This window comes from Pseudophryne corroboree (genome assembly GCF_028390025.1).
Source record: "Pseudophryne corroboree isolate aPseCor3 chromosome 3 unlocalized genomic scaffold, aPseCor3.hap2 SUPER_3_unloc_63, whole genome shotgun sequence".
Classification (NCBI taxonomy): domain Eukaryota; kingdom Metazoa; phylum Chordata; class Amphibia; order Anura; family Myobatrachidae; genus Pseudophryne; species Pseudophryne corroboree.
Genome location: NW_026967556.1, coordinates 126,767 through 139,921, shown reverse-complemented (window position 1 = coordinate 139,921; position 13,155 = coordinate 126,767). Strand labels below are relative to the sequence as shown.

Genomic DNA, 13,155 nt, shown 5'->3' with positions numbered 1-13,155 from the left:
AGAAAGGCATGTATGTATGAGTACGGAGAGAGTGGGCGCAGTGGGGCTGCATCACTGACACCCAGGACGAGACACTCCCAGAAAGACATGTATGTATGAGTACGGAGAGAGTGGGCGCAGTGGGGCTGCATCACTGACCAGGACGAGACACTCCCAGAAAGGCATGTATGTATGAGTACGGAGAGACTGGGAGCAGTGGGGCTGCATCACTGACAACCAGGATGAGACACTCCCAGAAAGACATGTATGTATGAGTACGGAGAGAGTGGGTGTAGTGGGGCTGCATCACTGACCAGGATGAGACACTCCCAGAAAGGCATGTATGTATGAGTACGGAGAGAGTGGGAGCAGTGGGGCTGCATGACTGACATCTAAGCCTGTCACGTCAGTGAGGTGGATGGTGCATCCCATTCCCAGCTGGAACAGCACACTATATGTAAGAGCCGGAGCGGTGCAGGGCTACTGGCTGACAGCCTAGCATCTCGGTGCAGTCGCAGAAGTCTGTAACTGATGGGAAATAACATCTGGCCCATGGCTACTGTGAGGAAATGAGAGGTCTGTGACAATATAGCTATGCCTCATTTCTCTGACGTCCTAGTGGATGCTGGGAACTCCGTAAGGACCATGGGGAATAGCGGCTCCGCAGGAGACTGGGCACATCTAAAGAAAGCTTTAGGATCACCTGGTGTGCACTGGCTCCTCCCCCTATGACCCTCCTCCAAGCCTCAGTTAGATTTCTGTGCCCGACGAACTTGGACGATTCCCTGATAAGGGTAAGATCCAGGGAACAGTTGGAGATCGGTGTAGCACTATATCAGGTAGTGTTGCGGCAGCACGATTGGATTTTCAATATTCCAAAATCGCAGCTGGTTCCGACGACTTGTCTTCTGTTCCTAGGGATGATCCTGGACACAGTCCAGAAAGAAGGTGCTTCTCCCGGAGGAGAAAGCCAGGGAGTTATCCGAGCTAGTCAGGAACCTCCTAAAACCGAACCAAGTCTCAGTGCATCAATGCACAAGGGTTCTGGGTAAAAATGGTGGCTTCCTACGAAGCAATCCCATTCGGCAGATTCCACACACAGTGGAACCTTCTGGACAAATGGTCCGGGTCGCATCTTCAGATGCTTCAGCGGATAACCCTGTCACCAGGGACAAGGGTATCCCTCCTGTGGTGATTGCAGGGTGCTCATCTTCTAGAGGGCCGCAGATTCGGCATTCGGGACTGGGTCCTGGTGGCCACGGATGCCAGCCTGCGAGGCTGGGGAGCAGTCACACAGGGAAGGAATTTCCAGGGCAAGCCTGGAGACATCTCTTCATATAAACATTCTGGAACTAAGGGCCATTTACAATGCCCTAAGTCAAGCGAAACCCCTGCTTCAGGGTCAGGCGGTATTGATCCAATCGGACAACATCACGTCAGTCGCCCACGTAAACAGACAGGGCGGCACGAGAAGCAGGAGGGCAATGGCAGAAGCTGCAAGGATTTTCGCTGGGCGGAAAATCATGTGATAGCACTGTCAGCAGTGTTCATTCCGGGAGTGGACAACTGGGAAGCAGACTTCCTCAGCAGACACGACCTTCACCCGGGAGAGTGGGGACTTCACCCAGAAGTCTTCCACCTGATTGTAAACCGTTGGGAAAAACCAAAGGTGGACATAATGGCGTCCCGTCTAAACAAAAAACTAGACAGATATTGCGCCAGGTCAAGGGACCCTCAGGCAATAGCGGTGGACGCTCTGGTAACACCGTGGGTGTACCAGTCAGGGTATGTGTTCCCTCCTCTGCCCCTCATACCAAAAGTACTGAGAATCATAAGAAGGAGAGGAGTAAGAACTATACTCGTGGTTCCGGATTGGCCAAGAAGGACTTGGTATCCGGAACTTCAAGAGATGCTCACGGACGAACCGTGGCCTTTACCTCTAAGAAAGGACCTGCTCCAGCAGGGGCCTTGTCTGTTCCAAGACTTACCGCGGCTGCGTTTGACGGCATGGCGGTTGAACGCCGGATCCTGAAGGAAAAAGGCATTCCAGATGAAGTCATCCCTACCCTGGTCAAGGCCAGGAAGGACGTAACCGCAAAACATTATCACCGCATTTGGCGAAAATATGTTGCGTGGGGTGAGGCCAAGAAGGCCCCTACAGAGGAATTTCAACTGGGTCGTTTCCTCCATTTCCTGCAAACAGGACTGTCTATGGGCCTAAAATTAGGGTCCATTAAGGTTCAAATTTCGGCCCTGTCGATTTTCTTCCAAAAATAACTGGCTTCAGTGCCTGAAGTTCAGACATTTGTAAAAGGGGTACTGCATATACAGCCTCCTTTTGTGCCTCCAGTGGCACCTTGGGATCTCAATGTTGTGTTGAGTTTCCTAAAGTCACATTGGTTTGAACCACTCACCACTGTGGACTTAAAATATCTCACATGGAAGTGACGAGTTAGCCCTGGTTTCAGCCAGGCGTGTGTCAGAATTGGCGGCTTTATCATATAAAAGCCCTTACTTAATATTTAATTCTGAAAGGGCAGAATTGAGGACTCGTCCTCAATTTCTACCTAAGGTGGTTTCTGCATTTCACATGAACCAACCTATTGTGGTACCTGCGGCTACTAAGGACTTGGAGGATTCCAAGTTGCTTGACGTGGTCAGGACCCTGAAAATATATGTTTCCAGGACGGCTGGAGTCAGAAAATCTGACTCGCTGTTTATCCTGTATGCACCCAACAAACTGGGTGCTCCTGCTTCTAAGCAGACGATTGCTCGTTGGATTTGTAGTACAATTCAGCTTGCACATTCTGTGGCAGGCCTGCCACAGCCAAAAATCTTAAAATGCCCACTCCACAAGGAAGGTGGGCTCATCTTGGGCAGCTGCCCGAGGGGTCTCGGCTTTACAACTTTGCCGAGCAGTTACTTGGTCAGGAGCAAATACGTTTGTAAAATTCTACAAATTTGATACCCTGGCTGAGGAGGACCTGGAGTTCTCTCATTCGGTGCTGCAGAGTCATCCGCACTCTCCCGCCCGTTTGGGAGCTTTGGTATAATCCCCATGGTCCTTACGGAGTTCCCAGCATCCACTAGGACGTCAGAGAAAATAAGAATTTACTTACCGATAATTCTATTTCTCGTAGTCCGTAGTGGATGCTGGGCGCCCATCCCAAGTGCGGATTGTCTGCAATACTGGTACATAATTATTGTTACCAAAAAATTCGGGTTATTGTTGTAGTGAGCCATCTTTTCTAGAGGCTCCTCTATTATCATGCTGTTAACTGGGTTCAGATCACAAGTTGTACAGTGTGATTGGTGTGGCTGGTATGAGTCTTACCCGGGATTCAAAATCCTTCCTTATTGTGTACGCTCGTCCGGGCACAGTATCCTAACTGAGGCTTGGAGGAGGGTCATAGGGGGAGGAGCCAGTGCACACCAGGTGATCCTAAAGCTTTCTTTAGATGTGCCCAGTCTCCTGCGGAGCCGCTATTCCCCATGGTCCTTACGGAGTTCCCAGCATCCACTACGGACTACGAGAAATAGAATTATCGGTAAGTAAATTCTTATTTTCTCATGTCAGATATGTACTTTTTATCCCCATATCCCTATATATTCATCTGTTTCCTCATTCTCCATAACATGTCCATTACTGCTCACCCAATATTGTGTTTAAATCAACCTTATTATTGTTAATATATGCAATTGTGTTACGTTATCTGTTACCCTTTGGATAATGTATTCATGTTAGACCTAGTTTTCTATTGTTTACTACCACCACAGTGGACACTCAAAGGGTGAGTCATATAAGGTACCATTGCCCATTTTTGTTTACTCCCTATTGTCCAACAGTGAGCTGACCAGACATGGGAGGTCATTCCGAGTTGTTCGCTCGTTGCCGATTTTCGTTATTTTGCGATTTACCGCTTACTGCGCATGCACAATGTCCGCAGTGCGACTGCGTCAAGTAAATTTGCTATGCAGTTAGGTATTTTACTCACGGCATTACGAGGGTTTTTCTCCGTTCTGGTGATCGTAATGTGATTGACAGGAAGTGGGTGTTACTGGGCGGAAACTGAGCGTTTTATGGGTGTGTGTGAAAAAACGCTGACGTATTTTGGAAAAATGCGGGAGTGGCTGGAGAAATGGGGGAGTGCCTTGGCGAACGCTGGGCGTATTTGTGACGTCAAACAGGAACGATACTGACTGAACTGATCGCAATGGCAGAGTAAGTCTCGAGCTACTCAGAAACTGCTAAGAAGTGTGCTAATCGCAATATTGCGAATTCGTCATTCGCAAATCTAAGAAGCTAAGATTCACTCCCAGTAGGCGGCGGCTTAGCATGTGCAAAGCTGCTAAAAGCAGCTTGCGAGCGAACAACTCGGAATGAGGGCCATGTTTGCTCTCTGGCTGATGTAATCACCTTGATTAGAATATGTATTGTATTCCAATGCTGTAATATCCTTAGACAAAGAAGTCACACACACTCATAGGTAATATGAAGCTTCTGGGGGTAGAAGTAGAGCTAACCAGAGAGCTGAAAGAGAGATTCTATGCTCCTTGACTAAAAATAAATGTTCTGTCAGGAGTTTGTGGTGGGAATTGTCATGTGGAATTGGATTACAGAGGTGTGCTGAGCTGTTTATAACCCATTCTGTTCAATAACCACTGTTGGTTTTTCATCTACCACTGTGCCTGAGTGATTTGGAACCTAGTATCTTCACAGCTACTATCAATGGCGGGTAACTACCTGGCTCTCTTCCTTTGATGGTAAAACTAGTTATCATCAGGTATAGACAATCAATGATTCCAGATCATCAATGGTTGATGGCCAATCCTAGACCAGACCCTGAGAGACCACAGCCACCACCAGATCCACAATGTGTACCTAGAAGCTGCCACATCTGGCACTTTGTCACCCGCCATCGGATCTACCTTCTCCTAGAGAGCCACCTCTCCACAGCTTTCTGGAACTCTGCAGGTTTCCTTAACCATTACCTTTGATCTCCTTTGCATCAGCATCCCGGCCAGCCTCAGACAGGTCCATGGAATCACCATTATGATAACTTTTGACTCTTTATTTGCTGCAGCTGCTGTATAGTTCCTGTGATTTCCTCCAGTTCATTAACCAGCTGCACCAGCTCCTCATTTTATGTAACTGTATCCCAGCTGCTGCAACAGTTTTTTCTCCTGCAGGGTCCACAGGATATCCACAGGATAACCTTGGGATATGATGACATGACAGCGGATTTGCACCAAACGGTCAAAGCTTTTGGCCTCCCAGCATGCAGTGGGTCTGTCCCTATAGCCCCACCTCCTGGCTCATGCAAATCAGTTTTTTGTTTGGTGTGTGGCAGGAGCCAGACCATGTCAGGAGGGCTGCTGTTTTTTATCAGCCATAAGCGTTCTTATTTTATTTTTATAGACCATTTTTCTTGAGTGATCTTTCTAAAAAGTGTCTTATACGCACCTTAGAAAGAGTCGCTCCAACAATTCCCTGCCGGGTCGTGACAACGCTTACCCACATGTACAGCGCTGATTTGGGGAGCAGGAGTGTAATTACGTGTGTGCCAGGTGTGCCTGGCACACAGCGCAGTTGCCCTGAGGGCTCAGCGGCATGTAATGAGTCAAATTGACTAATTACATGCCGCCTCTGCTGTGTGCCGTACGCCGCACTGGAGAGGAGAGATCAGCGCCGGGCAGTGGAGGAGGAGGAGGAGGGAGGGGGACTGGAGCCGCAGCAGCGCTATGTAATTGGTAGTTGTGCCGCTGCAGCAGCCCCCTCTCCTTCCGTATTGGCTGCCCGGCGCTGCTGTGAATGCTGGGGTGCGGTTCCTCCATCCCAGCATTCAAAGCGGCGTTGGGCAGCAATTACAGAAGGAGAGGGGACTGCTGCAGCGGCGCTACTACCAATTACATAGCGCTGCTGCGGCTCCAGTCCCCCTCCCTCCTCCTCCTTCTCCCCTGCCTGCACCGAGGAAGCTGCCAGCACGAGGAGCCTGACTGCCAGCGGGGAAATGGTAAGTATCTCTCTTTCTCTATCCTTTCTGCCGTAATGTGTAAAAAGGGGGACTGGCTGCCGCAATGTGTAAAAAGGGGGACGCTGTCTGCCGTAATGTGTAAAAAGGGGGACTGGCTGCCGCAATGTGTAAAAAGGAGGACGCTGTCTGCCGTACTGTGTAAAAAAGGGGGCGCTGTCTGCTGTAATGTGTAAAACGGGACGCTGTCTGCCGTAATGTATAAAAAGGGGATGCTGTCTGCCGTAATGTGTAAAAAGGGGGACACTGTCTGCCCTTATGTGTAAAAAGGGGGACGCTGTCTGCCGTAATGTGTATAAAGGGGGACTGGCTGCCGCAATGTGTAAAAAGGAGGATGCTGTCTGCCGTAATGTGTAAAAAGGGGACGCTGTCTGCCGTAATGTGTAAAAAGTGGGACTGGCTGCCGCAATGTGTAAAATGGGGGATGCTGTCTGCCGCAATGTGTAAAATGGGGGATGCTGTCTGCCGCAATGTGTAAAATGGGGGATGCTGTCTGCCGCAATGTGTAAAATGGGGGATGCTGTCTGCCGTAATGTGTAAAATGGGGGATGCTGTCTGCCGTAATGTGTAAAAAGGGGTCGCTGTCTGCCGTAATGTGTTAAAAAGGTGGACGCTGTCTGCCGTAAAGTGTAAAAAGGGGGACTGGCTGCCACAATGTGTAAAAAGGAGGACGCTGTCTGCCGTACTGTGTAAAAAAGGGGGCGCTGTCTGCTGTAATGTGAAAAAGGGGACACTGTCTGCCACAATGTGTAAAAGAGGGGGGCGCTGTCTGCCGTAATGTTTAAAAAAAGAGGACGCTGGCTGCCGTAATGTGCTAAAAAGGGGACGCTGTCTGCCGTAATGTGCTAAAAAGGGGACGCTGTCTGCCGTAATGTGTAAAAAAAAAAGGGGACGCTGTCTGCCGTATTGTGTAAAAAGGGGAATCTGTCTGCCGTAATGTGAAAAAGGGGCACTACTGTGCAGCGTCATTTGAATAATGGGGACCAGTGTATGAATTGGTGGTATTTTGTGGCCACACCCCTTTCCCGTGAAGCCCAGCCCCTATATTTTTTGTGCACGCCTATGACGCACACCGCTGGTTTGCATTAAGGGGTGGGGCGCCGATGCCGTTTCTTGCACACAGCACTAAAATGTCTAGTTACGGCACTGTTGGGGAGCGTCTGTGTCGAATATACTAGCAAGTCCAGCAGAAGTTACCAGGCTGTGGCTGGAGCACGGGGAGAAGGTAAGGCATCGGTTCTTCTTAGTGGGGGAACACGGACACAGCCGCACTGTTTTGGAGGAGACTACCAGTCACTGACACGGCTGCCACCTAGGGTGCACCAGCGCAAGGCCTTAGGGATCATAGGCTCCAGAGGTAGTATGAGGCCACAATATCTGGTATTGGTATCAGTAGTGGGGAGTCAGAGGCGCCCCTGGTCGCCCCTCCCCCTGATTCATGACCAGTTTCTTCCAAGTCTCCCACCATGAACCATTTTCCCGCTTCTGTCTGAGACGCTGTGTATCTAAAAGGACCCAGTCGCAGCATAGGCGACTGTGACTGGTGCGTCTCTGATCACTGCAGGTTCATGGGGCGAGTGTTTACACTATTAGCGTCTGGATCCGCTCAGCGTTTGCTAACGTATTTATCGGTCCTGGAAGCGGGGTGAGTCTCCCTGTATCCCACTCTATTGAGCCGGGTAACACAGTACTAAGTCTCTATCTACCTTTTGAGTATGAATAGTTGGATAAGTGCCGGATGCATACGAGTCTAATAATTATTACTGTTGTTTCTTTTGCTATGCGTCTGAATACGGTTAAACTCCTATATAAGGTAATAGTTACCTAGTTACATAATTAGTGAGATTGAAAAGAGGCAAAATGCCCATCGGGTTCAACCTGTATTCTGTGATCAGCTGATCATATTATAATGTACCTGCTGATGTAATGCTTAGTACCAATTGACAACAATGACTCTTACCACTCCCAGATTAATGTCACTGTGGTAAATGCTATAACCCTGCATACTCTTTCCAGTTAGAAATTTGTCTAATCGGTTTTTAAATACATTTACAGAGTCTGCCATTACTATCTTCTCCGGCAGGGAGATTCACATTTTTAATGCTCTTACCGTGAAGAACCCTTTCCTACTTTGTATACGGAATTTTCTCTCCTCTAGCCTCAGCGGGAGCCCACGTGTCCTATACAAAGTTCTTCTAATAAATCCGCTGCTAGCTCCTTGTGCTGACCCTTTACATATTTGAAGATATTAATAATGTCTCCTCTAAGTCTCCGCTTTTCTAGTGTATACATATATAATTTAGCAAGCCTTTCCTCGTACTCCAGTGTCTCTAGCCCGTTAATCAATTTAGTAGCCCGCCTTTGAACCCTTTCTAGTTCTCCTAAATCTTTTTTATAATATGGGACCCAGAACTGAACACAATATGCCAGATACAGACGTACCAATGATTTGTACAGTGGCAGGATTACATCCTCATCCCTTGTCTCAATGCCCCGTTTTATGCATGCAAGCACCTTACTTGTCTTTTTTGCAGCATTTTGACATTGTGTACTGTAAGCCTATTATCCATGAGCACCCCCAAATCTTTTTCCACCACAGTTACCCCTATAATTTCCCCATTTAGAGTGTACGCTGCTTGTGTGTTTTTTGTCCCGAAATGCATAAGTTTGCATTTTTCTATATTGAACCTCATTCCCCATTTAGACACCCAGGCTTCAAGTTTAAATAAGTCATTTTGTAGAGACTCCACATCGCTATCTGAATTACGTTACACAGCTTAGAATCATCCACAAAGATTGACACTGTGCTTTCCAGGACTATTCCTAGATCGTTGATAAATGTATTGAACAGTTGCGCGCCAAGTACGGACCCTTGTGGTATTCCACTAACTACTGGTGCCCAGCTGGAGAACATCCCGTTGACCATTTCTCGTTGTACTCTGTTATCCAGCCAATTACCTATCCATGTACAAATAGTATATCCTAGACCAAGTTCCCTTAATTTGATCAGTCTCCTGTGAGGCACTGTATCGAAGGCGCGAGTAACCTCACTGCTGACCGCAAAGTTCCCACCATTAAGGATAATGGAGCGGGTCTCAGAATTCGGGGAAAGGGGTCCCATGTGTAAACATGGGACCCCTTTCAGTGCGTGGTCTGGGTAAATGCGGTTTTAGTTTTTTTGCCAAGTATGTGGATTACAAAAAAGAAGAGGACAAATGCTACACTGAATTTTGGTGAATATAATTTTATTTTCAGGTACACCGAGGATTCTACTTGGAGAAGTGGACCGAGCCTCGTGTGAACATAGGTAAGTATGTGTGTGTCAGCATGTATGTAATAAAGTTTTACTTTAACGGTGTGCGTGTACTGTTTTTATTTGGGTATTTTTTTTGTGGTAGAACTACAGGTACCAGCGGGCCCATTTCCCCCCCGCATGCTGGTACTTGTGGTTCTCCAAGTACCAGCTTGCGGTGGAGGCTTGCCAGGACTTGTAGTTCTGCTACAAAAAACAATATTCTTTCTTTGTGTCAGTTGGCTATCAGCCTCCCATCCACAGCCCATGGATGGGGGGCAACAGCCTCGGGCTTCACCCCTGGCCCTTGGGTGGCTGGAGGGGGGGAACCTTTGATTTAAGGGGTCCCCACTCCTCCAGGGTACCCCAGCCAGGGGTGACTAGTTGGGGATTTAATGCCACGGCCGCAGGGACCGGTATAAAAGTGTCCCCCGGCTGTGGCATTATCTCTCCAGCTAGTGGAGCCCGGTGCTGGTGTTAAAAATACGGGGGGCCCCTACATCTTTTGTCCCCTGTATTTTTTGCACCAGGACCGGATCCCCTGTCAATTTCCCCCCCGTATTTTTAGAACCAGGACCGACTCAAAGAGCCCGAGGCTGGTTATGCTTAGGAGGGGGGACCCCACGCATTTTTTTTCTTGATTTTAACCCGTTCCCACCCCTTCCCACTGAAAACCATGCTCTCTCTATTTTAGTCAGTTAAAAAAATTTTCTTTTAAAAAATATATAAATAATACTTGTGGCTCCTAATAGACAAACCAGGTACATAATCCATTCTAATATAAATAGATATGCTATTAGCAATAAAAAAAAAAAACACAATAAAAAACATGTTTTTACATTTTTTATTAGATTCCACCAGCAAAGTGAGGCGGAATGAAATTTACAAAATTACTGTCGAAAAGGACTGTTGTCGAATCGACTTTCTTCAATTGAATATACTTTTGTCGATAAGCCGCATTTTTACCACTGCAGACATGTCGAATTTGACAACTGTCGAATTTCAAAAAGTCGAATCTGAAACGTCCGTTTTTTTATCGAAAAGTACTGTATTGCATTGTCGAATTTAAAATGCCCCGTTTTTTGACATTTGCGGCAATTCGACCACAATTACATATACCCCATCATTACAGTACTGCCAGCAGGAGAACTGCATAGCAACACTGTAACAAATGTGTTACACCGCAGCCTGCTCTCCCTGTGAAGGGAAGGAATTAAGCCGTATCAGCTACAATCAATGTCAGAGTATGTAGCAATTGGATAAGCAACAATGTATAAAGAAATCTTCTAGAGTGAGGTTCTTTTCAATCCACCTTTCAATAACAGGCTTTTACATGATATGTGCTTCTACTACTTCATTTATATATATATTTTTTTTAAATCTGTTTATTAGGATTTTCACATAATATAAATTCAATATGAAACAACGAAGTAGCAGACAATGGAGATTATGAAGTTAAGGCTAAAGTTGACAAATACATTATAGTCTGTTAAGAGGGGGACAGTTCAAATCCGTAGAATCTAGACTTGTGGACTCCAAACCATAATCCGTATTTTGTCACAAGAGTATTGCACTAACATTAACCAAGGTATATAGTGTTTATGCGAATCTGTCTTGTACATCAAAACTGTGGGGTCAAAACCGTAGGAGTCTCCATCAACGCTTTATCATCAGAATCATAAAGAAAGGTGTATACACCTCTAGAACCAGATTACCTTTTCCTAAATAACAATAAACATAATAATGAGGTTCGATTCTTTTGGAATTTGGTATCCTGACATATATATAACACTAAACAGAGGAAAGAGAAAAGAAAGAGAAGTAAAAAGTGAGTGCTCAAAAGAGGAGGGAAGGGGAAGGGGAGGGTAACACATGAGGGTGAATGATTGGGGAATATAAGGATGTCCTATCTAGAAATATATAGTGAGAAGAATCGCAATTGATGTAGTAGCACAATTATAGGAAACATGGTGTTCTTGTCCCAAAGGTACTAGTAGATATTAGTGTGGAATGTCACGGCAAGGTGTCTTCCAATAATTTCCTATACAAGAACCATTTTGTGTGTTCAAAAACCTTAAATATTTGAGTCTGTGTGGTCTGATCCCGTGAATCAATATAAAGACCCCATTTTTTATAAAAGGTTTTAATCCCTGATTCAATATTAATTTGGGCCGATTTTCTGTCATAGTATAAGATCTGCAAAAGTTTACTGTGCACCTCCGTCAGAGTCGGCGATGTGGACAAGAGCCAGTGAGACAGGATAATTTTTTTGATACCGTTACTAGGATGGTTAGAAATGGTTGTATTTTCCGTCTCCCTGGTCCTAAGTCCCATTCTGAGAAGTTTGCACACAGGCAAGATAGCGGCGTCGCTTCCACATGGATGTGTAATAGCTGGTTAATAAAGGCCATTACTTTATGCCAGAAGCGGCGGATCAGACCACACTCCCAAAACATGTGATAAAACGAGGCTACACTGACATGACATTTGGGACATTCCCCAGATTCCGTGGGATTAAATCGGGCATGTTGTGTGGGGGAAATATATGCCCTCTGTAGGGTGCGAAGATGTACCTCCTGTAAGTACGGGGAGGCTAAGGCTTTCAGAGAGGAGATATAGTGCTCACTGAGTTGCTGATGGGAAGTTAGACTGGGTATATCTTTTCACCATTGGTCTAATAATCTATTCCATCTGTGTTCTGTTGATCTAGAAGTCAGGATGTTATATATCTGTCTGATGCGTGTGGGTCCAACTCTGTGTACAGCAAGTGAAAGTGACAGTGGGGTGGAAAGAGAAGAGATGTCTTGGGGGCGGTTATGTTTGGGATTTGTGGGGTTTAAATAGTGTCTGACTTGTAGGTACATGTAAAAGTGGGTGTGAGGTAGGTTGAACTTCTCTTGGAGGAAGGAAAAAGACCGCATTGAGCCTCCCGGATCAAAGACCCTGGAGAAGTTAGAGGGACCCTTCTCTTTCCAGAGTCGGTAATTAGGATTAATAAGAGATGGGGGAAATGGGGCGTGGCCACGGCGGCAGAGGACTAGGCAGCAGGATCGAGGAGCTCCCTGGATAATTAATCCTGAAACAATCCTGGGGCCCCGATCCTGCTCTCCTCTGGACTGATCTCTTGCCTGACGGTGCTGGGGAGGCTGTGGAGCGTGTGTACGAGCGCTCCCGGCTCGCGTCAGCGGCCGCCCGGACTCCGGGCCTAGGCCGCAGCTCAGTCCCCGGCCTCGATTTTGAAGCTCCGCCGGGCGCGTGCGCGCGCGCACACGATCGAGCGCCCGAGGCGGACGCGACGACCAGCGGCACAGGAGAGGAGAGGTACCCCACTCCTGTACCCCCAGGGCCACATATAGAAGACAACCTGACACCCTGAAGGCTGGTACAGAGAGGGAAGGAGGGGGAAATCTCTGTGCTGGGCGGCCATTTTAACTGCAGCTCCCTGAGGCACAGAACACAGCAAGGTGCAGGGTGGGTGAAGACTGCACTGGGCTGGAGGATTGGACACTGTCCCAGCTGCCCTGTCTCCTACTGCTTATACTGCTGGCATACCACACACTGGACATATTTATTTATACCATTGGACCCCCCAGGTCCCCCTTCCCCCTTCATTACAACATCTGGCTATCCCAGTGACTGGCGTGCTGCTGTTACTGCATTTACCATCCACGGTTATACTTTTGATACTGAATAACGGGGCTCTTATTACTGCTGGACCCCCACAAGATGGTGAGGGGCGGCCAGAGTGCGGCCGCGGCTAAACTGGAGAAGTTCGCCCGACAGCCTACATCTCAGTCGACGCAGTCGACGCAGTCATCTCCTAAGCCTTCCCCCCCTGCCAGAATGGATCCA

The 13,155-nt window shown here is 47.3% G+C and overlaps 1 protein-coding gene across 1 annotated transcript in view; it reads left to right on the top strand.

Annotated features, from left to right (window-relative positions):
• LOC134984554 (oocyte zinc finger protein XlCOF22-like) overlaps positions 1 to 12,074 on the top strand; it is a 64,655-nt gene extending 52,581 nt beyond the window's left edge. The window contains exons 6-8 of the mRNA XM_063950110.1: positions 5,064 to 5,127; positions 9,267 to 9,318; positions 12,014 to 12,074. Coding sequence (XP_063806180.1) covers positions 5,064 to 5,127; positions 9,267 to 9,318; positions 12,014 to 12,074 — 177 coding nt within the window. The remainder of the gene's footprint in view (positions 1 to 5,063; positions 5,128 to 9,266; positions 9,319 to 12,013) is intronic.
• The last annotated feature ends 1,081 nt before the right edge of the window (positions 12,075 to 13,155 follow it).